The sequence below is a fragment of the Thunnus maccoyii genome, chromosome 6, assembly GCF_910596095.1.
Source record: "Thunnus maccoyii chromosome 6, fThuMac1.1, whole genome shotgun sequence".
NCBI lineage: Eukaryota > Metazoa > Chordata > Actinopteri > Scombriformes > Scombridae > Thunnus > Thunnus maccoyii.
The window spans coordinates 34645716-34673498 of NC_056538.1; the positions used below are offsets into that span (position 1 = coordinate 34645716).

A 27783-nucleotide genomic window follows, 5' to 3' on the forward strand; every position below is an offset into this window, starting at 1 on the left:
GAACGGGTCCTCGCAAGAATAGAGAGAATAGGAGGGAAGAAAGGGGGGGGATGGGTGTGGGAGTTGAATGCAGCTCATTTTTGTAGGATACAGCAGAAAGGTCTATATACGTCAGTGGCCACTGGTGACTCAAAAAATTGGGGAGGACAGGAGGAAAACCAACATACCGCATCAAACTATATCATTGTCCCCCACCTGATGAAATCGGAGGGGTGGGGGGCAATTTTATATGCCAATAAAACAATTTGCTTGAGTGGTGAAAAAGCTGCTTCTTTAAAGACATTTAGCATATACATATTGTCTCTAAACAAAGAAGTGCTCATTTTAGCCATGGACTGGTTCAGATGTGTCATTTTACCAACAAAGTGAAATTCAAATTTATAGTACTGTTCTTTTGTGACAACAAATTTATGTTCTCATCAAAAACAGACAACATATCACATGATTTACTTGTGTTTCCTATGTATTTTCTTGGTACACAGAAATATATAAAGTAGCACAGAGCTTATAATGTGATACAGGAACAGATCAGTGCTGAATACTAGAAAGACTGAACACTGAAAACATTCACAGATCTAAAAGTGTAGGTTCACATCAGAAAGTATTAATGCATGTATCAAATACATGACTTACACACTCTTATCTATGTGCGCGACATACAAAATATAGTCTACAAAGCTGACATGTTAACACTAGGGGTGTTAACATGAACACAAAACTCACAATTCGGATCGTATCACGGATTTGAATCATGGATCAGATCATTATTAGGATCAGCGAAAAAAAGGGGGAGACAAATAAAACTTTGTTTTCCATTAATTTTGTAACACACTTACAGCCAGAAACAGCAAGGAACTTTGGCCCATGGTCTGAAATGAAAACAACACTTAAGATGTCCAATGTTTGAATAAAATAAAATAAAATATATAAAATATTCAATGCTCAATTATTGCAATATGAGACATGATACCTTCCTCTTTTAAACAGTGAATGAATCAGCCTGTCCACATCATCAAAACTTGATGATAACAAACATTCACCGCTAACATCAGTTAGCAGCAAGATGCTTATTAGCTGCTCAGCTGCAGCAAATTAGACAGCAGGTAAACATAACTCAAATTTCACTTCTGACCCGTTAGATGCTGGTTTGATCGTTGCTCTTTAAAATCCCTGTTAGCGACACGCTGTCTGCCCATGACTTGTACTTAGAGCAGTTTGTTTACTTTGTCTTAAATGAGACATTAAATTTAGCAATTAATCCGCAGTTCATATGCCTGCCGAACCGTGGGGGGCGATCCATATGGATCAAGGATGAACTACAATCCGTTACACCACTAGTTAACACTTGTTATTCTAGTTACTTTAAGCTTATTACTCAATATACGACTCAGCTTAAAAACGAACTAAAGAAACGGTCAGAAGCAGCAGCCAGACCTCCTGCACACTCATTCACTAATCACACAACATCAACAGGTGACTGAACAACCACTCAATTAAAAACGAATGAATGAGTGAGTCCAGACAGCTCACTGTAACTTCAACAAGCAAACTAATCTTACCCACAACACGTTATATGATCTCTGCTGCATTCTTGTTAAGGGGATTAAAAACATAAAAAAGCCACACAGAGGACATTTAACCATCAGAGATATAATTAGCGACCAAAGAGACAGAGAAGCAGTATCTGACTCACGTTATCTGACGTCTTCTTCTTTCTTTCATGGAGATGAAGTATTCATGTCATAACGTCCATTTGTGGCTGTTGGTCATTTTGTATGTTAGTTAACAGAACTTTATGGCTGCTGGTTAACCAGTCTGATATCATTAGCAACAATGACAAACAAGCTAACTCTCCTGGTTGTTTCTCCGGTTGCTTCTCTCTCCAGCCTCCCTGGCGGTGTCCTGCTGTTGCTGCACTGCACAGTCCAGATAATTTCTCCCGTTAGCTTAACAACAGTCTTAACAGTCCTTCCATGGATGTATAAAGAGTCCTTCAGGCTGCTACAACAAGCCAGCTGTTGCACTGACTAAGCAAGAAGCTATCTACTGCTGCTACTCTGCCTTACAGTGGAGAGAATTGAAGATGAATTCTGGAAACTATCATTGGACCAACTCGATGTCAATATTGCATTCTGATTGTTGATTGGTAAGAGAGGACGTCTAAATATCAATTTATAGAAGAAATAAATATGTTTTAGTACAAAACTCTAGAAGTCCTTCAGTCTGTCCTCTGAGGACAACTCAACACCACTGTCCCGTCCTGTCAGGCGTCCTCTCAGGCGTCCTCTCAGGCGTCCTCTCAGGCGTCTCTGCTGCTCATCTTCATATTCTGCAGCTCTATGTTCATATTCTGCAGCTCTTTATTCATATTCTGCAGGACTATATTCATATTCTGCAGCTCTATATTCATATTCTGCAGCTCTATATTCATATTCTGCAGCTCTATATTTATATTCTGCAGAATTATATTCATATTCTGCAGCTCTGTATTCATATCCTGCAGCTCTATATTCATACTCTGCAGCTCTATATTCATATTCTGCAGCTCTATATTCATATTCTGTGCTCTATATTCATATTCTGCAGGACTATATTCATATTCTGCAGAACTATATTCATGTTCTGCAGCTCTATATTCATATCCTGCAGGACTATATTTATATTCTGCAGAACTATATTCATATTCTGTGCTCTATATTCATATTCTGCAGGACTATATTTATATTCTGCAGAATTATATTCATATTCTGCAGCTCTGTATTTATATCCTGCAGCTCTATATTCATACTCTGCAGCTCTGTATTCATATCCTGCAGCTCTATATTCATATTCTGCAGCTCTATATTCATATTCTGTGCTCTATATTCATATTCTGCAGGACTATATTCATATTCTGCAGAACTATATTCATGTTCAGCAGCTCTATATTCATATTCTGCAGCTCTATATTCATATTCTGCAGATCTATATTTATATTCTGCAGATCTATATTCATGTTCTGCAGCTCTATATTCATATCCTGCAGCTATATATTCATATCCTGCAGCTCTGTATTCATACTCTGCTGCTCTGTATTCATATCCTGCAGCTCTATATTCATATCCTGCAGCTCTATATTCATATTCTGCAGCTATATATTCATATCCTGCAGCTCTATATTCATGTTCTGCAGCTATATATTCATATTCTGCAGCTCTGTATTCATACTCTGCAGCTCTATATTCATATCCTGCAGCTATATATTCATATTCTGCAGCTATATATTCATGTTCTGCAGCTCTATATTCATATCCTGCAGCTCTATATTCATACTCTGCAGCTATATATTCATATCCTGCAGCTCTATATTCATATTCTGCAGCTATATATTCATATCCTGCAGCTCTATATTCATGTTCTGCAGCTATATATTCATATCCTGCAGCTCCGTATTCATACTCTGCAGCTCTATATTCATATTCTGCAGCTATATATTCATATCCTGCAGCTCTATAATCATATCCTGCAGCTATATATTCATATTCTGCAGCTCTATATTCATGTTCTGCAGATTTATATTCATATTCTGCAGCTATATATTCATATCCTGCAGCTCTATATTCATGTTCTGCAGATTTATATTCATATTCTGCAGCTCTGAATTCATATTCTGCAGCTATATATTCATGTTCTGCAGCTATATATTCATATCCTGCAGCTCTATATTCATGTTCTGCAGCTATATATTCATATCCTGCAGCTCTGTATTCATACTCTGCAGCTCTGTATTCATACTCTGCAGCTCTGAATTCATATTCTGCAGCTATATATTCATATTCTGCAGCTCTGTGTTCATATTCTGTGCTCTATATTCATATTCTGTGCTCTATATTCATATTCTGCAGCTCTATATTCATATTTTGCGGCTATATATTCATATTCTGCAGCTCTGTGTTCATATTCTGTGCTCTATATTCATATTCTGCAGCTATATATTCATATCCTGCAGATCCATATTTATATTCTGCAGAACTACATTCATATTCTGCAGCTCTATATTCATATTCTGCAGATCTATATTTATATTCTGCAGCTCTATATTCATATTCTGCAGCTCTATATTCATGTTCTGCAGCTCTATATTCATATCCTGCAGCTCTACTGGAATTCCTTTGCATGATTTATTAGATTAACTCTATGATCTCCGAGGGAAATTAGTTTGCAGCGTGTTCACAAAACAAGAAAGAGAAGCAATCCAAAATACACAAACCTACTACACACCATCCAGCAGTGTTAATGATGTACAAAGACTGACTGCAGTACTGACTGCAGTACTGACTGTAGCACTGACTGTGGTACTGACTGACGTACTGACTGTAGTACTTACTGTAGTACTGACTGCAGTACTGACTGCAGTACTGACTGACGTACTGACTGCAGTACTGACTGTAGTACTTACTGTAGTACTGACTGTAGTACTGACTGTAGCACTGACTGCAGTACTGACTGTAGTACTGACTGTAGTACTGACTGTAGCACTGACTGCAGTACTGACTGTAGTACTGACTGTAGTACTTACTGACGTACTGACTGTAGTACTGACTGCAGTACTGACTGACGTACTGACTGTAGTACTGACTGTAGTACTGACTGCAGTACTGACTGACGTACTGACTGCAGTACTGACTGCAGTACTGACTGTAGTACTGACTGCAGTACTGACTGAAGTACTGACTGTAGTACTGACTGTAGTACTGACTGACGTACTGACTGTAGTACTGACTGAAGTACTGACTGTAGTACTGACTGTAGTACTGACTGACGTACTGACTGTAGTACTGACTGTTGTACTGACTGTAGTACTGACTGTAGCACTGACTGACGTACTGACTGCAGTACTGACTGTAGTACTGACTGTAGTACTTACTGTAGTACTGACTGTAGTACTGACTGTAGCACTGACTGACGTACTGACTGCAGTACTGACTGTAGTACTGACTGTAGTACTTACTGACGTACTGACTGTAGTACTGACTGCAGTACTGACTGACGTACTGACTGTAGTACTGACTGTAGTACTGACTGTAGTACTGACTGACGTACTGACTGTAGTACTGACTGCAGTACTGACTGACGTACTGACTGTAGCACTGACTGCAGTACTGACTGTAGTACTGACTGTAGTACTTACTGACGTACTGACTGTAGTACTGACTGCAGTACTGACTGACGTACTGACTGTAGTACTGACTGTAGTACTGACTGTAGTACTGACTGACGTACTGACTGTAGTACTGACTGTAGTACTGACTGACGTACTGACTGTAGTACTGACTGTAGTACTGACTGTAGTACTGACTGTAGTACTGACTGACGTACTGACTGTAGTACTGACTGTAGTACTGACTGCAGTACTTACTGTAGTACTGACTGTAGTACTGACTGACGTACTGACTGTAGTACTGACTGTAGTACTGACTGCAGTACTTACTGTAGTACTGACTGTAGTACTGACTGACGTACTGACTGTAGTACTGACTGTAGTACTGACTGCAGTACTTACTGTAGTACTGACTGTAGCACTGACTGCAGTACTTACTGTAGTACTGACTGTAGTACTTACTGTAGTACTGACTGTAGTACTGACTGCAGTACTTACTGTAGTACTGACTGCAGTACTTACTGTAGTACTGACTGTAGTACTTACTGTAGTACTGACTGTAGTACTGACTGCAGTACTTACTGTAGTACTGACTGTAGTACTTACTGTAGTACTGACTGTAGTACTGACTGTAGTACTTACTGTAGTACTGACTGTAGTACTGACTGCAGTACTTACTGTAGTACTGACTGTAGCACTGACTGACGTACTGACTGTAGTACTGACTGTAGTACTGACTGCAGTACTTACTGTAGTACTGACTGTAGTATTGACTGTAGCACTGACTGTAGTACTGACTGTAGTACTTACTGTAGTACTGACTGTAGTACTGACTGCAGTACTGACTGTAGTACTGACTGTAGTACTTACTGTAGTACTGACTGTAGTACTGACTGTAGCACTGACTGACGTACTGACTGCAGTACTGACTGTAGTACTGACTGTAGTACTGACTGTAGTACTGACTGTAGCACTGACTGACGTACTGACTGTAGTACTGACTGTAGTACTGACTGACGTACTGACTGTAGTACTGACTGTAGTACTGACTGTAGTACTTACTGTAGCACTGACTGACGTACTGACTGCAGTACTGACTGTAGTACTGACTGTAGTACTGACTGTAATACTGACTGTAGTACTTACTGTAGTACTGACTGTAGTACTGACTGTAGTACTGACTGTAATACTGACTGTAGTACTGACTGACGTACTTACTGTAGTACTGATTGTAGTACTGACTGTAATACTGACTGTAATACTGACTGACGTACTGACTGACGTACTGACTGTAGTACTGACTGTAATACTGACTGTAGTACTGACTGTAGTACTGACTGACTGTAGTACTGACTGTAGTACTGACTGTAATACTGACTGTAGTACTGACTGTAGTACTGACTGACGTACTGACTGACATACTGACTGTAGTACTGACTGTAATACTGACTGTAGTACTGACTGTAGTACTGACTGACTGTAGTACTGACTGTAGTACTGACTGTAATACTGACTGTAGTACTGACTGTAGTACTGACTGTAGCACTGACTGTAGCACTGACTGTAGTACTGACTGTAATACTGACTGTAGTACTGACTGTAGTACTGACTGACGTACTGACTGACGTACTGACTGTAGTACTGACTGTAATACTGACTGTAGTACTGACTGTAGTACTGACTGACTGTAGTACTGACTGTAGTACTGACTGTAATACTGACTGTAGTACTGACTGTAGTACTGACTGTAGTACTGACTGTAGCACTGACTGTAGTACTGACTGTAATACTGACTGACGTACTGACTGTAGTACTGACTGTAGTACTTACTGTAGTACTGACTGTAGTACTGACTGTAGTACTGACTGTAGTACTTACTGTAGTACTGACTGACGTACTGACTGTAGTACTGACTGTAGTACTTACTGTAATACTGACTGTAGTACTGACTGTAGTACTGACTGTAGTACTGACTGTAGTACTGACTGTAATACTGACTGTAGTACTGACTGTAGTACTGACTGTAGTACTGACTGACGTACTGACTGACGTACTGACTGTAATACTGACTGTAGTACTGACTGTAGTACTGACTGACTGTAGTACTGACTGTAGTACTGACTGTAATACTGACTGACGTACTGACTGTAATACTGACTGTAGTACTGACTGTAGTACTGACTGACTGTAGTACTGACTGTAGTACTGACTGTAATACTGACTGTAGTACTGACTGTAGTACTGACTGTAGTACTGACTGTAATACTGACTGACGTACTGACTGTAGTACTGACTGTAGTACTTACTGTAGTACTGACTGACGTACTGACTGTAGTACTGACTGTAGTACTGACTGTAGTACTGACTGACGTACTGACTGTAGTACTGACTGTAGTACTGACTGTAGTACTTACTGTAGTACTGACTGACGTACTGACTGTAGTACTGACTGCAGTACTTACTGTAGTACTGACTGTAGCACTGACTGACGTACTGACTGTAGTACTGACTGTAGTACTGACTGCAGTACTTACTGTAGTACTGACTGTAGTATTGACTGTAGCACTGACTGTAGTACTGACTGTAGTACTTACTGTAGTACTGACTGTAGTACTGACTGCAGTACTGACTGTAGTACTGACTGTAGTACTTACTGTAGTACTGACTGTAGTACTGACTGTAGCACTGACTGACGTACTGACTGCAGTACTGACTGTAGTACTGACTGTAGTACTGACTGTAGTACTGACTGTAGCACTGACTGACGTACTGACTGTAGTACTGACTGTAGTACTGACTGACGTACTGACTGTAGTACTGACTGTAGTACTGACTGTAGTACTTACTGTAGCACTGACTGACGTACTGACTGCAGTACTGACTGTAGTACTGACTGTAGTACTGACTGTAATACTGACTGTAGTACTTACTGTAGTACTGACTGTAGTACTGACTGTAGTACTGACTGTAATACTGACTGTAGTACTGACTGACGTACTTACTGTAGTACTGATTGTAGTACTGACTGTAATACTGACTGTAATACTGACTGACGTACTGACTGACGTACTGACTGTAGTACTGACTGTAATACTGACTGTAGTACTGACTGTAGTACTGACTGACTGTAGTACTGACTGTAGTACTGACTGTAATACTGACTGTAGTACTGACTGTAGTACTGACTGACGTACTGACTGACATACTGACTGTAGTACTGACTGTAATACTGACTGTAGTACTGACTGTAGTACTGACTGACTGTAGTACTGACTGTAGTACTGACTGTAATACTGACTGTAGTACTGACTGTAGTACTGACTGTAGCACTGACTGTAGCACTGACTGTAGTACTGACTGTAATACTGACTGTAGTACTGACTGTAGTACTGACTGACGTACTGACTGACGTACTGACTGTAGTACTGACTGTAATACTGACTGTAGTACTGACTGTAGTACTGACTGACTGTAGTACTGACTGTAGTACTGACTGTAATACTGACTGTAGTACTGACTGTAGTACTGACTGTAGTACTGACTGTAGCACTGACTGTAGTACTGACTGTAATACTGACTGACGTACTGACTGTAGTACTGACTGTAGTACTTACTGTAGTACTGACTGTAGTACTGACTGTAGTACTGACTGTAGTACTTACTGTAGTACTGACTGACGTACTGAATGTAGTACTGACTGTAGTACTTACTGTAATACTGACTGTAGTACTGACTGTAGTACTGACTGTAGTACTGACTGTAGTACTGACTGTAATACTGACTGTAGTACTGACTGTAGTACTGACTGTAGTACTGACTGACGTACTGACTGACGTACTGACTGTAATACTGACTGTAGTACTGACTGTAGTACTGACTGACTGTAGTACTGACTGTAGTACTGACTGTAATACTGACTGACGTACTGACTGTAATACTGACTGTAGTACTGACTGTAGTACTGACTGACTGTAGTACTGACTGTAGTACTGACTGTAATACTGACTGTAGTACTGACTGTAGTACTGACTGTAGTACTGACTGTAATACTGACTGACGTACTGACTGTAGTACTGACTGTAGTACTTACTGTAGTACTGACTGACGTACTGACTGTAGTACTGACTGTAGTACTGACTGTAGTACTGACTGACGTACTGACTGTAGTACTGACTGTAGTACTGACTGTAGTACTTACTGTAGTACTGACTGACGTACTGACTGTAGTACTGACTGTAGTACTGACTGTAGTACTTACTGTAATACTGACTGTAGTACTGACTGTAGTACTGACTGACGTACTGACTGTAGTACTGACTGTAGTACTGACTGTAGTACTTACTGTAATACTGACTGTAGTACTGACTGTAGTACTGACTGTAGTACTGACTGACGTACTGACTGTAGTACTGACTGTAGTACTGACTGTAGTACTTACTGTAATACTGACTGTAGTACTGACTGTAGTACTGACTGTAGTACTGACTGACGTACTGACTGTAGTACTGACTGTAGTACTGACTGTAGTACTGACTGTAGTACTGACTGTAGCACTGACTGACGTACTGACTGTAGCACTGACTGACGTACTGACTGTAGTACTGACTGTAGTACTGACTGTAATACTGATCGTTTCTTCTTCTGTCACAATAAATTGATTTGTTTTTTTACATCGTTTCTGTCCAATCACAGCCGAGCTCATTTCAGTGTTTCACTCACAAACTGCAGATCTGTTTATTCCAACTCTGCTCTTAGTTCAGTAGTTTTACTAAAAAGAAACCTGATCAATTGATCAGCTGATCTGATCAGTAAACAGATATGAGACCAGTTTGGACTGAACAGCAGCATCTGTTTAATCTCATTTACAGAATTTAACATTTTAAACTTAAATATTTGTGTAACAGTTGCACAAATACATCATTCAGACAAACTGATGGAGGATTTAGAAAATAGAGTTAAAAGGATGTTTTTTAAAATGTATTTAGTTACTTGCTGAACCACATCAGAGACCTGAACTCGGACCTCCAGGGTTAGTAACAGTGACAGGTGAGTGTCTGCTGACCTCATCAGGTAGGCCATGATCAGAGACGGGGACCGGCTCCTGCCGGCGCTGCAGTGAACCAGAGTCGTCCCCGTCCGGTTCTGGTGGATCCGCTCCGCCACGAGGTCGAAGTACCGTCCCAGCGGGGCGTGAGGTCGGTCCTGGACGGGGACATGGAGGACCTGCAGGCCATCCAACTGCGGGTAGGAAACGTCCTCCAGCCCAATTTTTTTCATATCATCTTTTTATTGTTCATTAATTTATCTGCAGACACTTTGCTCATGTTTGCACTTTCTGATTTTAGTTCTTCCCAAACTGATCATGTTGTTGATGCAAATGACTAAAACTAGAAAAAGAGACCACATTTCTCCCATTTCAGCTTCGCTGCATTGGCTTCCTGTAAAATCTAGAATAGAATTTAAAATCCTTCTCCTAACTTACAAAGCCCTTAATGGTCAGACACCATCATATCTTAAAGAGCTCATAGTACCGTATTATCCCACTAGAACACTGCGCTCCCAGTATGCAGCTTACTGGTGGTTCCTACAGTCTTTAAAAGTAGAATGGGAGGCAGAGCCTTCAGCTATCAGGCTCCTCTCCTGTGGAACCATCTTCCAGATAAATCTGAGGGGTGGTGAGATGATTAATGGGAGAGGAAAGAAGAAAAAACAAAGTTCTGATACACAAATCTGTTTTCAGTTTTTGGACTTTTTCTCTAATCTTTGATTTTTGCTGAAATATTGGATCATTTGAACATTTATTGAAATGAAAGCATGTGAGAAGTTTAGAGGGAAAAATCACTATTTGGTGGAGCTGTTAACAACTCATAGACATGTGAAATGTGACCCCGACTACACACTGCTTTTTGTAAGACGTCAAAAGACAAAAAGGTTGGAAACCACTGGTTTCATCTTTAACAATGTGTTGTATTTTAAAAGCTTGTTATATTATCCATTGTGTCAAATCTTCATCTGAAAAGTAACTAAAGCTGTCAAATAAATGTAGTGGAGTAGAAAGTACAATATTTCCCTCTGAAATGTAGAAAGTAGCATCACATGGAAATACTCAAGTAAAGCACAAGTACCTCTAAACTGTACTTCAGTACTTGAGTAAATGTATTTAGTTACTTTCCACTGCTGGAAACCTCGAATCAATAAGAGCTGCATCATTTTGGGGTTTTTCTTCTTTGTTGGTGTTGTGGGTTTGGATCTGTGAACTTTGATAAATCATCTTATAATCCCATGACGGGCTGAGACGACACTTCAACAAATTAATTAATTCAACTCAGGATTTACGTCTTTCAGTAACAATAATCCATCTTTAATATCCTCACAAACACAGATCATACAGAGAATAAGGCTCTCAGAAAAATAACAAACATTCAAAATAACAGTTTGGTCGACATTCAGTCCACTTCCTGTTGTAAGGCATCGACATGTCAGGAAACACCGACATCTGAATGTCATCGATTAGCATCGTTAGCTTTACCCATTCACTGATAATGCTAACGATGCTAATCTTAGCTAATGCTAATATCAAACTCCTGATTCCAGCGTCACTGAATGTAAAAACATCCTGATGGAGACAAAACTAAAAACTCTAAACAGTCAAAAGAATAATTTCAGCGTCACGGACAGAAAATGACAAAAACATAATGACTTTTATATTTTACGCTCTCGGCGACCGTCCGCCTTCTCTAACGGTCGCTCCGCCCCACAGCTGCACCCGACTGCGACGTGTCGCACCGTCGTGATTGGTGATAAACGTGGCGTCTGAAGGTAAGTCGTGCCGTCGTTGCTCTTATTAAATATAAAACCTTCCTGTAAGATGTTTTGAATCTGACGGCGTCGGTTCGCAGGATGTAAATCAATGAAACTTGTGGACGTTGAGCTGAAATGTTTGAATCTGCTGCGAATCCTCCTGGTTCAACTGTTCAACTGTCAAACAGTTGTTAAAAATGATCCAATGAGCTGCTACGTTTTCCTAAAACTCTTCTAAATGTCTTTACAGATGTTGAAACTGACTTTATATAAAACATCACAACGTTCTGACGCCGCAAAACAAATCAAACATCAGAAAACCGGATGTTTTTATTATTTATCTACTTGTGCCCGAATGTTTGTTTCCTCTAAACTCTGAAAGATGATTCAGAGTTTGAAGATGTTTTATTCTGACTGGAATGGTTGATTTCATCGGTTTTCTGGCAGTTTATTAGTTTCACTTCATTTCTATAAAATTCGACCTGCAGAGAGGAAATAATCAGCTGATTCTCTGCACAGAATCAATGACGTATCCATGACGATTTAAGCATTTTAAACTTACTCAGGTCAGGTTTGAGCATCTCAACCCTCTTTAGATCACTTCTTATAATCCAACAGTAACTTTCAGCAGGTTTTATTTTTCTATTAATGAAACATCGTGTTTGACGATAAAAAGCTTTGAAAAGTGAATCAAACTGTTTTATAGACACGTTTTAATCTGCTGGAAACTCTGAAGTCTCTTCATATTGTTATTATTATTATTATTTGATCTGATGATTTTTTGGGGAGGCGTTCAGGTGAAATAGTTCTGACAACTAAACCATGACGACTGATGAAGCTCAAGAGATGTGGCTGAAAGCTCTGGTAGACTTGTTATAAATTTTTGTAAAAACACAAAATAAAAATAAAAAAAAGAGTTTTTGAGAATCAGAGAAAAGTCGTTTTACTGCTGCAGCTGCTCGTTGATATTTAATCAAAACTCAAAACATGAAAATAATGAAACAGGAAATAAGAGTTAACGCAGCTTTATTATAAATCCATCCACTATTTATCAGTTTATTTTTGTTTTTCCTTTTTTTTTTTGCAGCTTTTCTCTTTTTTTTGAACCGTTTTTTTCTGTTTATTGTTTATATTTCTGCAGATGCTTTTCTAAAGATAACAAACTAACAAACAAACAGTGAGATAAAGAGTCTCAGCTGACTGTCGGACTGTTTCTGTGCAGGATGAGTTTGATAGAAATGAAACTGGCGCCGGCGGCCGCCCGGCGAGGAGGAAACAGCTGATGGATTATTTGGTTTTCTTCTCTGTGGCCAGCGTGTCGTGCAGTTCGGAAACACACTTTTCAAACTGATCCATCACCAGCGTCCCGTTCTCGTCGAAGAACGCCGACACGGATTTCGTGAACTCCGAGTCTCTCCACGTCTTCGACTTCCCGTCGGTGAAGGAAACTCTGAGCGTGTATTGATCATCGAACCTGCGAACAGAAACCGTCAGTTACCACAAACTCATCCAAACAACAACCAGAGCTTCATCATCATCATCATCATCATCAGCAGCATCATCAATATCCACTCTCATCATTCATCTGACGACCTGGAACCAGATCAATCAACGTATTGATTAGTATCTGCAGCTCTAGTCGACGGGGACATGATGTGTTCTGTATGTCGGGGGTTTGCAGAGGTTGCGGGTTCGATTCCCGGAGACTGTGACTGACCGTTTGAGGGAGGACGAGAGCTGCCAGACCTGATCCGGATCCATCCCGACCGGGTCCCTCTGCAGGGCCACCAGGAAGATGTTCTTCTCTTTGTAGGAGGTGTAGAGAGTCAGGATGCCCATCATGATGAAGTACGTGATGGAGGAGAGTCAAGGAGCAACAACACGCACACACACATCTGGATCAGCTGCTCCTTCACACACGCACACACACACGCGCACACATGCACGCGCACACACACGCACGCACGCACGCACACACCTGGACCAGCTGCTGACTTTATTTACATTTTAATTCTCTTCGTTACTTCAGGTTCAGTAACTCTGGGACTTAAAGGGCGAGTTCACAGTTTTCCAGATGTTTTAGAACATCAGTCGGGTTTCTGTCGGAACCAACAGGAAGTAGACGGTCGTTACCGATGACGACGGTGAATTAACAGAGTTATGAAGGTATTTTAGTTTGAAAGTGTTCTTCTCATATTAAAACAGAGCAGCTGCAGCGAGTTGAAGCGACAGAATGTAAAGTTTATTTATATTGATGCTGAAACGGAGAGAAGACTGTCGACAGACGAGGACTTTTATCTTTTATTAATTACGTCATATTTCTTAGAGGAAGTCTGTTGTGATGTTTTCCTGAAGGAGCTTCAGTTTGATTCAGCTGTTAATATGTTTATTAGCTTCAGCTAACTGCTTTGATTAATGGTTTATTGATCAGAATACTGATCAAAGGCTGTTTTAAAGTTGTAGAAACGTTACATGTGATCGTCTTACAACTTCTGTTTCTGCTCTGATGTTCAGCAGCAGGACGAGAAATAAAAAGGATCTGGTTTAGTTTAAACATGGACCCTGCCAGACCTCCAGACTTCTAGTGTATCGTAGACTTGTAAACTCTTCTTCTACCACCTAAATGATGACAGACAGGTAAGACTCAGGTGGACTTCCTGTCGTTTGAAGGATATGAGATGACGCAGCAGGCCAGGACCGGTCTGGACTCGGGGAAGGGGTGCAGGTAGTCCCAGACCAGAGCCAACATGGCGAACAGACAGGAGACGGTGCAGATCAGCAGACGGCCGTCCACCAGCTGGAAGTTCTCCACGTAACCGTACTTCTCCAACACCACCTGCAGGGGGCGCAGCAGCAGCACGTCACAGAGCGTCATCAGCGTTAAAACCTCCTGATTTCACTCACAGAGCAAAAAACACACAAACATCAGAGGAAACATCGGCGTTGACCTTCTTGGCAGCGTCGTCCAGAGAGTTCTTCACCGCAGCTCCGTCCCATTTATCGATCTTCACCGGCTTCTCATCGATCCTCCACTGAACACAAACACATTCAAACATTATTAACGTGTGTTAATTATTATTTCACATCATTATTAACTGTGTCAGATGTTTAGAGCTGCAGCCGACGATTCTTCTCTTCATGGATTCAACTGCTGATTCATCATTTAGTCTAGAAAACATCACAAGACTCGAACTCTCAGATGTTTGGTTTGGTCCAACAAACTGCAGATAAACAGATATAATGTACAAGATATATATAACGTATATGTTATATATTATATATATATGATGTAAAGTGGAGACAGAGAGAAGCAGCAAACTGAAACCATCAAATGTTTATTTTTGTTTGAAAAGCTGCAATAATTAGTTCATTAATCAATGAAGTTAATCGACAGAAAATTAATCTGCAACTCTTTGATAATCAAATAATCATCTGATGATGATTCCAGCTTCTTACATCTGAGTTTTTACAGTTTTTCTTCACATATATATATTGATTAATCTGTCGATTAATTGATTAATTGTTTGGTGCATAAAATGTGATCAGTGTTTCCAAAGACGACGTCATCAAATGTCTCCTTTTATCCACAAAGATCAAAGACTAAAGACACCAGAAAATATTGAACATTTAACATTTAACAAGCTGCAATCAGAGAATTTACTAAATATTGATTCAAAACGATTGATTATCAAAATATTTGGCGATTGATCAACTGATCGTCACAGATATTCAATGTTTATTATAATGTGAAGACAAAGAAAAGAAGCTGAAACCATCAAATTAATCGATTTACACCTGCAACTATTATTTCATTAATCAATGAGTTGATTGAAAGAAAAATAATCTGATAATCAATTCATCATTATTTAATATTTCAGTCTGATTTCAGCTGCTTACATGTGAGTTCTGACTGAAAATAATCTGAATAAAGAGAATTATTGGTTTCAGCTCATCGTTTCCTCACGTTGTTGTTTCCTGTCAGATCAACAGCCGGAAACCGTCTGACTTCCTTCAATCTTCACATATTAAAGTTAAAAATGATGAAACTGAGTTTAAACAGAAAGTTAATGTTACTTCTAAACTACTGATTAAATGAGCCAAAGCTGAAATTAACAAACTCTGCAGCTGTGGTCAAACAGTCACTCTGTGTTGTTATTATTATTATTATTATTATTATTATTATTATTATTATTACTATTATTATTATAGCACACAGATCATGTTATATTGTGTGTTTTCTGAATGGAGTCTGGTGCAGCAGCTGTGTTTATTATCATTATTATTATTGTTGTTGTTATTGTTATTAAGCGGCTGTCTGTGTGTAACAGCTGGAAACAGGAAATTAAACACGTTGATTCACGAAACACATTCAGCTCTTTACTTCGTGTTTTTAACTCTAATTTTAATTGATAATAAATTTACTCCAGCCTGCTAACGTTAGCTTAGCGGCTAACAGCAGAGTTTCACACAGATCTGCTAACGTTAGCTTAGCAGCTAACAGCAGAGTTTCACGCAGACCTGCTAACGTTAGCTTAGCGGCTAACAGCAGAGTTTCACGCAGACCTGCTAACGTTAGCTTAGCGGCTAACAGCAGAGAATAAAGTAGCTGAACTTGAGCTCGGAGCGGATGAAACTGTTAAACTTTAATTCTTACTTTCTCCAGAAGTCCATTCTTCCCGTTCCTCGCGGCAGCCATCTTCTCACGGCACCTGTGACCTGGACGCTTCTGATTGGCTCTCAGACAAGTTTTGAACAATAGGACACGTGTGACGTACCGCGTCCGCGTGGCCGAGGCGGCAGCGTGCGCGCTCATGAGCACAAGAAACGAAAAATAAAAAATATTAAAATTAAAATTAAATTAAATTCGACATTAAATAAAAAATGACAAAAACTATACAAGAAAGAATAGAAATAATTTATATTTTATAAAAATTTAAAAATGATTTTATATCATTCATAACAAAAAGATGACAACAGGAAACATTTAATGACATGAAAAATCAAAAAATCTAATAAATATTTCATTAAATAACACATATGAAAAGAAATACAAAAAAATACAGAAAAATCCAAAAATATAATAAAAATAATTTTCATTTTATTAAAATAAGGGACAAAATGTAAAAATTATTTAATATAATTCATAATGTAACAAAAAGATGACGAGAAGAGGAAACATAAAAGACAAGAAAATTACAAAAAATAAATTAAACATTCAATAAAAAATAGTGTGTCTATAGCAGTGTGTAGTCGGGGTCACATTTCACATGTCTATGAGTTGTTAACAGCTCCACCAAATAGTGATTTTTCCCTCTAAACTTCTCACATGCTTTCATTTCAATAAATGTTCAAATGATCCAATATTTCAGCAAAAATCAAAGATTAGAGAAAAAGTCCAAAAACTGAAAACAGATTTGTGTATCAGAACTTTGTTTTTTCTTCTTTCCTCTCCCATTAATCATCTCACCACCCCTCAGATTTATCTGCTGACCCTTTGGAGGGGCCCGACCCCTAGGTTGGGAACCACTGGACTAAACTAGCTAACTGTATATAAAGTAGTGTAAACTAGCTCCACCTCCAGCAGCTACAACAGTAACATGCTGCTCTAACACTGATGCTTCACTATTAATAATCTAATGATGTCATATATAATAATATATCAGTCAGAGGGACCAAACCACTACTTTTACTGCAATACTTTAACTACATCAAGCTCATAATACTTATGTACTTTTACTGCAATACTTTAACTACATCAAGCTCATAATACTTATGTACTTTTACTGCAATACTTTAACTACATCAAGCTCATAATACTTATGTACTTTTACTGCAATACTTTAACTACATCAAGCTCATAATACTTATGTACTTTTACTGCAATACTTTAACTACATCAAGCTCATAATACTTATGTACTTTTACTGTAGTAGGATTTTTCACGCAGGACTTTTACTTGTAATGGAGTATTTGTACTTTGCTGTATTGGTACTTTTACTGCAGTAAAGGATCTGAGTACTTCCACCTCTGACGTTTCCTCTCTGAACTCTGCTGCTTTCACCTCATATGTTACTAAGTTGAGTCTCTGACTATAAAGATTATTAGATATAAGATATTTATATATATAAAAATCATGAAACTTACAAACCAACAGGTAGTAAAAAACTGAATGATATTCACCTACAAACCTGTTCCAATAATCAGTACAGCAGCTCTAGTCGGAGCACAAATGGACTGTTTTTCCTTTGATAAATTGTAATAAACATAATAATTTTGGGTGAAATAGTGATATTTACCCGTCATGTTTAATATATGAAACAAAATCAGTCAATCTTTACAAAACATTTCACACATTTTGCTGAATCAGGGACCAAAACAAATGAATAAAGCTCATCAGTGACCAGATCAGCTGTGTCGCAGTTTATCCAGCAGGTGGAGCTGCTGTGTTCTGATGCTCATGTACAACAAACTCAAACATGCACCAACACACTGATAGTCATTAATATCTAAACAGACGATTCAGAAAACTTCACAAACAGCAAAACTAAAAGCAGAAAACACTTTGTGAAGTGTTGAGTTGAGTATTTGGTCATTAGGGAAACTTTATATTATCGGTAGCATTTATATTGTTTTTGTTTGTTTTTCCAAGACTACATACAGTCTGTGGTTTGCAGCAATGATTTGTTTCTGTTTGGAACATGAGGGTCAATGATATATACACACGTACACACCCTTAATCAATATCAATAAAATGTTAAATAATTACAAATCTGTTATCTGTTTTCAGACGAAATCCAAGAAGAACTGAGCAACTGCACACAACAAAAGTCAGCACTGCCTTCATTAGAGAGACTCCACTCTTTGTTTTTTTTAAATACTTTTTATGCTGGCCTTAATTTACTTCTGATGACAGATCGATCCTCCTGGACGGGGACGATACGTTCTATCGTTCTTCTCAGATGATTGTATTCAGCTGCTCTTTGCTGGAGACGTTTTGTTGCTCTTCCTCTTTAAAATACTGTAAAGGTGTTCTGTTGGATTCAGGTCAGGGGTCATGTTGTCATGTTGTTCCTCTCTTGCCAAGCGTCTTGAGACTGGGACTCATCTTTTCATTCAGTATTTGGATTTACAAACTTGCAGTCATAGTGTCAGATATAAATGTCACTTCCTCTACAGCTTTTGCACACTCCCACCTCCATGTTTCACGGTCAGCACCATGCTGTCACCGTGGTGATCCTGACCTGATCCACGTCAAACATGCTGGACCCCATCTGATCCAAACTAATTTACTTTGGTTTCATCTGAACAAAGTATTCATCAGGCTTCTTTTCATGTTCTTTGGCAAAGTTTAATCTTGCAGTTTTGTGAGCAGTGGTTTTCTTCTTGGGACGTCGTCTGTAGAGGTTTCAGCAGTCACTGAAACACCAGCTTCCACAGATAATCCTTGTGTCAAGTCTGTTTTTCAATGTAAGGCTGCATAAATAGTGAACTGTGCGTGGTAGTATGGATCCTCCTGTACCTTCTAACCACTGCTGCAGCTGTTTGGGCTTCTGTTCAGCAGCCTTCTGATGATCTTGAACCTTCTCCCGTCTTTATGAGGTCTCACAATCTGGTTCCTTACTTTATCAGGTAGTTCCTCACCATGTGGAGCCTTGTTGCATTAGACTCAACCTAAAACTGAATAAGTTGTGATGTTCACAGATTCTTTTATAACCTTGTTCAGGCAATTAGTCTGAACTGGAGTCACAGATGTGCTCACTTTTGTTTCTATTTTCAGTGTAGTCTATGTTGCCTGTTTGTTTTTAATTAATTTAATATAATTTGCAGGGATGCATGATATTATCGGCAGGTTATCGGTATCGGCCCATATAAGCTCTAAAATGAAATATCGGCATCGGCCCGCAGTGAACATTTTCTGCTGATTATGAGCAGCTGATATGTCGCCTTCTCCGCCGCCTGACTGCTTCCCTCCATGGACTGTTTCTCCCTGATGGTCCCGGTGTTTCCTCCGCAGGCTGCACTTCACTCAGCTGCCCGTCAGACCCGCTGCTGCTAGCGGAGGCTAGCTGAGAGGCTAGCTGAGAGGCTAGCTGAGAGGCTAGCTGAGAGGCTAGCTGAGAGGCTAGCTGAGAGGCTAGCTGGCTGTGCTTCCCCCCGGCCGTACTGCTGCCAACGCTCCGCTAGCCTCTCGGCTAACGTTATCCTTGGCTCTCCATGTGGATCCAACCGGAGCACCGAGCCCCGGTTTGTTATTCAGGTTAAAGTGGGAAGAAGCAGCTGAGTGAAGTGGAGCCTGCGGAGGAAACACCGGGACCGTCAGGGTGAAACAGTCCGCGGAGGAGCTGCTATGTTCGGCTGCACAGATAGGAAACCCCTCGGCTGACAGGATGTACCGCTCTGGAAAAAAAACTTCTTCTTGGTTTATAACGGCGGTTGGCAACCAACGTATTAGGTGCATTACCGCCACCTTCTGCTCCGGAGTGTGGACCAGAGATTAAATCCTACACATTAATCCTGTCTGTCTAATAAACTCAATGAAAACTCTACTGCTGCTCCCACTTGGCAGGTTCATTAAAGTTTTACTGCTGAGCTCCTGAACTCCAGTCTTCCTCAGTTCTTCCTTCATATATTGTCTTTCTTGATCATAATTAGTACAATCTATGCTTGCATGCATAATAGTCTCCTCAGCCAGCTGGAAGAAATATGTGCATATATCGGCATCGGCCACAATGAGTTGGAAATATCTGCATATCAGATATCGGCAAAAAATCTAATATCGTGCATCCCTAATAATTTGTTATTAAATAAGACCAAATACCCGACACTCCACACAAAAAATACTACAATTTTTGTAAGATAATACTAATTTGAAACATTTAACATTTTTGTGATAGTACACAGGGGTGTACTCAGTTTTGTTATATACTGTATATCATATATAGATGCTGTTCTACTCTTTAGAATAAAACAGAGAGATGAATGGTGGACAGGATAATGTGTCCTAAATATTAACAACCACTTCACAAAACTAATGAATAAAAAAATGTCCTGTGGAGATTCATCATCTGAAACTTTGACCAATCAAACAGCAGTGAGTCACATTATCAAACACATGGGGGCGGGGCCAGTACAGAGATGGGCGGAGTCTGTCGTCAGAGGGGCGGGGTCAGGAGTCAGAGTTGCTGTGTTGGGAGACAGTGATCAGATGTGTGAGGGAGGCAGAGCGTCACAGTGTTTCTTCTCTCGGCCATGGCCTGTCTGATGGCCGCCTGGTCTGTCCACAACCCCTCCATCACCAACTCCATCATAATGGTGAGTACTGGGGACACAGTGAGGAGGGACTGGGAACATACAAGAGACAAATACTGGACATATACTGGAGATAGACTGGAGACACTGGTCATACAGTGGACACATAGTGGACAGGTAGAAGAGACATACTGGTCAAATACTGGACACATAGTGGACACACCCTGGATATTATAGTGAAGATATAATGAAGACATAGTGAAGACATGTTGGACATTATAGTTGGGACATTTTCCAAATACTGTAGAGCTGCAATGATTAGTTGCTGATGATTAGCTGATCAACAGAAATTTAATCTACAACTATTTTGATAATCGATTAACCGTTTATAGTCATTTATTCAAGAAACAAAAAGTCACATTTTTCTGGTTCCAGTTTCTTAAATAAATATAATACAATACAAACTGATATTTTCTGGTTTCTTTAGTCTCTGTGACAGTAAACTGAATATCTTTGGTCTGTGGACAAAACAAGATATTTGAGGACATCATCCTTGAGAAACACTGATCCACATTTTTTACCATTTTCTAAAATGTTATGGACCAAACAACTAATTGATTAATGGAGAAAATAATTAGTCGGAGCCCTCGATTGGACACATAGTGGAGACTCAGAGGACAGCATTTTATTTAATTTGATATATTTCTGTGTTTCTGGTGTTTTCAGATATATACATGTGATGTATGACATGCAGGCATAAGGCATCATGAAGTAGTGAACATCCAGGTTATCGTCCTGTCACCGGTGATGATGAAGATGTTCTGTCTGTCTGTGTGTGTTGTTGTTGGTGTAACTCAGGTTGTCTCAGTGTTGTCCGACAGTTACCTGCTGCAGTGTCTGTTCAGGGACAGATTAGTGTCCCACATACACAACAAACTCCACCAGCTGACACATAATCTCACATCTAGTGACGCTCCCATCCAACAGGACAGCATCGGTCCTCCTCACTCTGCTGAATAAGACTTTAAGGCTTTATTGGCATAAATGTTGCCGAAGCATAAAAACACAGTTTGTCCCAATATTTGGACATTGCACAATAACAGTAATATGAACATTAACACAACATTAAGATTGATATTAATTATATATATACAGTATATCCTACGCATGTATCTGTGTGTGTGTCCTGTCTCCTCCTCAGAGTATTTTTAATGTTGAAATCTGATTGAACTTGTTAAAGTTAACTCATTGAATGTTTGACATTGTAGGAGGAAGTGCATCTCTGTCCAACAGTCACTACAGATTCTGTTTTCTTCTGGTTGCTGTGATGTTTTGTGTCGTCCTTGTTCAGTTATCAGTTTGTGGTCACTGAGCCTGTTCTTGTCTCTGCTTTTTATCTCTGACAGCGGAGAGATATTCTGCCAGGTTTAGCTTTGATGACTGAGTGGACCCAGACTTCACTACCACACAGTGCAATGGGCAGGATGACACTGTCATTTTCTCTTAATTGCATTTAGAGCTTGTTTTCTTTTATTGCATTCACTGCCATGTTGAAACTCTGTGATGCTGTTATAGTTATACCAATTTAGGTATAACCACAGATTGTATATAAATATGGACGTAGTTACCGTGACGTCACTCGTTGGTTTCTGAAGAGCGGTTTTGAAGCTCAAAGCGAGCCGCTCCGGCCGTCGCCATCTTGGCAGTGCGTGACGCTGCCTAACTCCCAGCCAATCAAAAATGGGCAAAGAGGCGGGCCGAATGGCTGAAACAAGCCACCTAGCGGCTGGCGGACCTGTCACTCAAAGCAGCCATGTCCTTCATTATGCAAAACTTTACGGCTTAATAAAACTTAAACGAGTGAGTTATAAAAAAATTCACCCCCCGTACAGTTGTCATGAAAGAGGAAATTAGCTACAGAGACCAAAACCGTTGTTTGTACCAGGCTGTAAACATGTTTATTTCTGCTGTAAAGTTGGGCATTTTAACATGGGGGTCTATGGGGATTGACTCGCTTTTGGAGCCTCAAGTGGCCGTTCAAGGAACTGCAGTTTTTGGCTTCATTTTACAGCCCCGGAGGTTTCCGCTTGGGTATAACTCATACTATGTTCAGTGCTCTTCCTCTAGTTTCCTTGAACATTAAGACATGACTGGGGTGGACAAAATAATGTAAACACCTGGAAATGGATTATCTCTGAAGGAATTGGTGGTCAGTCCAAAACAGACCTAGCCGCAAAGTTAACTTTTAATGTATTAAACTCTGACTCACAGTATGTTTAAATCTTCTCTTTTAAATCAGCTTCAGCTGTTTTTCCAGAGGGATATTTGACATAAAACCTGTTAACAGATACAGATTTATGAACATGTGACTGCAGAACAATCGGACTGATGTTTCCTCACCTGAATAATAAACATCTTCATCAAAGGTTTCTGGTTTAACCCTCAGAACACCAACGGGCCCCCGGACCTCATGTTGGACCCCCGGACGGTGTGTGTCTGTCTGGACGAGGTGGTGAACAAGCGGCCAATCGGCAGCCAGCAGACGCCGCTGCTGCAGGGACACCTGAAGAAAGTGGACAACAACCTGACGGAAGCCCAGAGGTTCTCCTCGTTACCACGGAGACCAGCGGTCAACATTGAGTTCAAAGACGTGTCGTACTCCGTCAGAGAGGGACCGTGGTGGAGGAAGAAAGGTACCCAGAGTCCAAATCCCTCTGATCTCAGTGATCTGACAGCATGAGGACACGTAGGAGAGCTTTTCCAGCATATTTAAAATCCTCTTGTTCTTTGTGCTGATCAGAAAATAAATGATTATATGTGATGTTAAAAGTATTCAGCTCCCGTAGAAGCTGCAGAGTAAAAGCCTCAGTCAGTTCTTCACATGGTGAAGATTTTTTTCCTCCCAAATCTTTATTAACCAAAATAAACTTCACAAAAACAAAAAAAAATGGGAAGTTCATCCACATTTTTCCATCATTCATGCATCCTGTTGATGAATTTATTTGCAGCTCCATCCATCACTTTTTTGTCCCGTATGACGCCCATTTTCCCCAGTAGTTTTAGAATACATGTCAGTTTTTCCATTAAGAAGATTTCCTCAACAGTTACTGACCGGCTGTTTTACTGTGAAACAGCTGCTGCTTGATTTGTTATCAACACAGTTTCATTCCAACGTGGTTGAGTTTGTTGCACCTCAGATGAGAAAAAACCAGAAACAAACAGAGACATAAAACCCACAACTGATCACACGAGAAAACAATAAAGTCTGGCCAGCAGTGGAGATAAACATGTAAAGTTTGTCCTGTGGAGTCTTTAAAACCTAAAGGTCTTGTCCTCTTGACTGTGATGATCATTAATCCAAAACTCTCAGTAACAAACTAGTGATTTATTAAATCAGGTTGCACCATTAAAATGTGCTACAACACATCTGTAGCAGTGTCCAATAAGAAGCAACCAACTATGTGAACAGGAAGTAGCATCACCATGGATATATTATAACAACTGGATACTGGACTCAAACACGGTGTCTTTTCAGTCAAATGAAAATTGCTCACCTGGTTTTATAGCTTCCAGAAAACTTTATAACCTGAATATGAACATACAGTATGTTTCTCCCGCTCGGCCCACAGACTTTCCACTGGGACAACATCACGGATTTTAAAATCTCTTTTCTAGGCTGAGCAGCAACACCAGACGCTGACACCAGCTGTAGGGATAATATAATGTTTGCTCTTCAAGTTTCGTAGTTGTCGTTCTGGGTGTTCAGGAGTGTTTTACAGCTTCAATCAAACACTTTATTATCATCTGTGTTTGTGTGTGTTTGTGTGTGTTTGTGTGTGTGTGTGTTTGTGTGTGTGTGTGTGTGTGTGTGGGTGGGGTGGGGTGGGGTGGGGTGGGGGGGGGGGGGGATTACCCAGCTGTAATCTGTTAATCTCAGTCAGGTCTCCTGCTGTAAATAGCTGCAGGTCAAATCAGAAGCAGCTCTGTCACTCAGCGCCACGCTGCCGCGACAAAACAAACAGAAAGCAGGAAACGGCGTGATGATGTCACCGAGGCTGCACACGCTCTGTCTGTGACTGCAGACATGTCAGTCATCTTCTCTCAAACTACGTGTTATTATTATTATTATTATTATTTACACTACATGTGTTGAGTCCAATCTGCTCAACAAACAGAAACATCATTAATCTGAAAACAAACATGGTCGCATCAAAACCTTTATGTTAGTAAACTTCAAAGAACCCATTTAACTGATATATTACACAATATTTGCATATACAGACATGGCTGAAATTATTGGTAGCTTTGCATTTATTATCATTGCATGTCAACTTTCTAGTCAAGGAGGACAATATATTAACATTTCACTTGCTTATTTGGCTCACATCACATTGGAAAAACGTTTACGCGTTTCGGCCTTTCTTCACATTTTTGGATCATGCCTACTGGATTTGGGTTCAGCGCTCCACTGGGAATCCCATCGTTGAAGCGTGACCTCCTTCTCCAATTCAGTTCTAGTCTTTAGAAGTTGTAAGAAATAATTGATCTGTAGTGATACTTTAAGCAGACTATTGTGTTTTAATTAGTATCACAGGTGTTTTCAATCTTATAATCACTCAGCAGCCAGTTTAAACTGAGAAAGTGACTCATTCTGCTGTTTGTGCATCACATTGAACATGGAAAACAGAAGGAAAACTAGAGACAGTCTGAAGACATTAGAAACAAGGTAACAGCCAAACATAGTCAACGTAAAGGTTACAAGATCATCTCCAAAGAGCTTGATGTTCCTGTGACCACTGCTGCCGATATTATTAAGAAGTTTAAGGCTGATGGAGCAGCAGCCAACATCTCTGGAGAGGAAAACGGTTTGAATGGTGGAGAAAGAACCAAAGAAAACTTCAATACAGATCCAAGCTGATCTTCAAGTTCAAGGTACAGTAGTTTCAAGTGGCACCATCCTCCATAGTAGAAGACCCAGGAAGACCCCACTTCTAAGAGGGAGACACAACAAAGCCAGACTGGACTTTGCCAAAATGCATGTTGACAAACCACAGTCTTTCTGGGAGAATGTGCTTTGGACAGATGAAAGTAAATTAGAGCTTTTTGGTAAATCACACCAACCCAGATGTTTACAGAAGAAAAGATGAAGCCTTCAAAGAAAAGAACAGCATGTCTACTGTGAAACATGGAGGATGTTGCTTTGCTGCTTCGTGAATCTGTACAGCACAATGAAATCACAAGACTATCAAGGCATTTTGGAGAGAAACATGCAGCTCAGTGTCAGAAAGCTGAGTCTTAGTCGCAGGTCATGAGTCTTCCAGCAGGATAATGACCCCAAACATACATCAGAAAGCAGCCAAGAGAGGATGAGAAGAAAACGTTGGAGCGTTCTGAAGTGGCTGCTTTGAGTCCTGATCTGAATCCTGCTGAACATCTGTGGAAAGAGCTGAAACCTGCAGCTGGGAGACGGCAGCCATCAAACCAGAGAGAACTGGAGCAAGAAGAGTCTGAACTACCAGTGAAGAAGAGTCGGAACAACCAGTGAAGAAGAGTCTGAACCACCGGTGAAGAAGAGTCAGAACTACCGGTGAAGAAGAGTCTGAACTACCGGTGAAGAAGAGTCCGACCTACCGGTGAAGAAGAGTCTGAACCACCGGTGAAGAAGAGTTGGAACTACCGGTGAAGAAGAGTCTGAACCACCGGTGAAGAAGAGTTGGAACTACCGGTGAAGAAGAGTCTGAACTACCGGTGAAGAAGAGTTGGAACTACCGGTGAAGAAGAGTCTGAACCACCGGTGAAGAAGAGTTGGAACTACTGGTGAAGAAGAGTAGAAACCTGATTCAGAGTTACAGGAAGAGCTTGACTGCAGTTATTGTCTCAAAGGCTGAGCTACTAAATATTAAGTTATTTTTGGTAATTTTCGTTTGTTTTATTGTATTAAATAATATGTTAAGTTGTGAATCAAAAGCAAAGTTTCAGTTATATTGAAATAAAGAACGATGGATCCCAGATACTTCTGTCAGTTTCAGAATTTTTTTTTTAAAAAGGTGGAAGGGTTCCAATATTTTCAGCCACATCTGTGTATGTATATATATATATATATATATATATATATATATATACAGAGTGTATATATTAGGGATGTGCAGAGAGCCCAGTATTTGTATCTGTATTTGTTGAGGCAGCAAAATTATTTGTATTTGTATTTGAATAAAAGTGGAAAGAGGCTTAAAAATCCTGTTTTTGTTTTTATTACACTTTTAATTTTTAGAAAATCAAATTGTTACAGTAAGTGTTCATGAATAAACTACCTTATGAAGGACGACGTCCCCACACCGGGTCTCTTAACTGGAGTCTCCCAGATCATAGACGACTGCGCTGACTACTGAGCTAAAACTTTACTCATCGGCTCCCTGCAGACAGACCTCTACCTATTTATACACCCATAACACACAGACAGCACAGCCTGTAACATGTAGAAGAACTTCAAAGGTGATTCTTGCTTTGCACTTTTCATTTATTGCCTGTTTTTTTACAACCTAACTTTGTGGAAAGGAGAAGAGGAACAACAGGTTATGGAGAGTCTCTTGGGA

At 39.9% G+C, this 27783-nt stretch overlaps 2 protein-coding genes across 3 annotated transcripts in view; one reads left to right on the forward strand and one right to left on the reverse strand.

Moving 5' to 3' along the window:
- The window catches only part of abcg1 (ATP-binding cassette, sub-family G (WHITE), member 1), a 56661-nt gene that overhangs the window by 4655 nt on the left and 24223 nt on the right, over positions 1 to 27783 (forward strand). Inside the window, exons 1-2 of one of the 2 annotated variants that reach the window (XM_042414156.1) lie at positions 21173 to 21253; positions 23637 to 23883. In XM_042414156.1, coding sequence (XP_042270090.1) covers positions 21191 to 21253; positions 23637 to 23883 — 310 coding nt within the window. In that variant the 5' untranslated portion in view covers positions 21173 to 21190. Of the gene's footprint in view, positions 1 to 21172; positions 21254 to 23636; positions 23884 to 27783 lie in introns of those variants that run through there. The other variant, XM_042414155.1, reaches the window with a different exon arrangement.
- On the reverse strand, positions 12951 to 16701 carry spcs2 (signal peptidase complex subunit 2). The gene is made up of 5 exons (XM_042414198.1): positions 16596 to 16701; positions 14890 to 14973; positions 14617 to 14777; positions 13659 to 13793; positions 12951 to 13415 (listed from the first exon to the last, which is right to left on the reverse strand). The coding sequence occupies exons 1-5, from the start codon at positions 16635 to 16637 to the stop codon at positions 13229 to 13231; spliced, it is 609 nt and encodes a 202-aa protein (XP_042270132.1). The 5' UTR covers positions 16638 to 16701; the 3' UTR covers positions 12951 to 13228.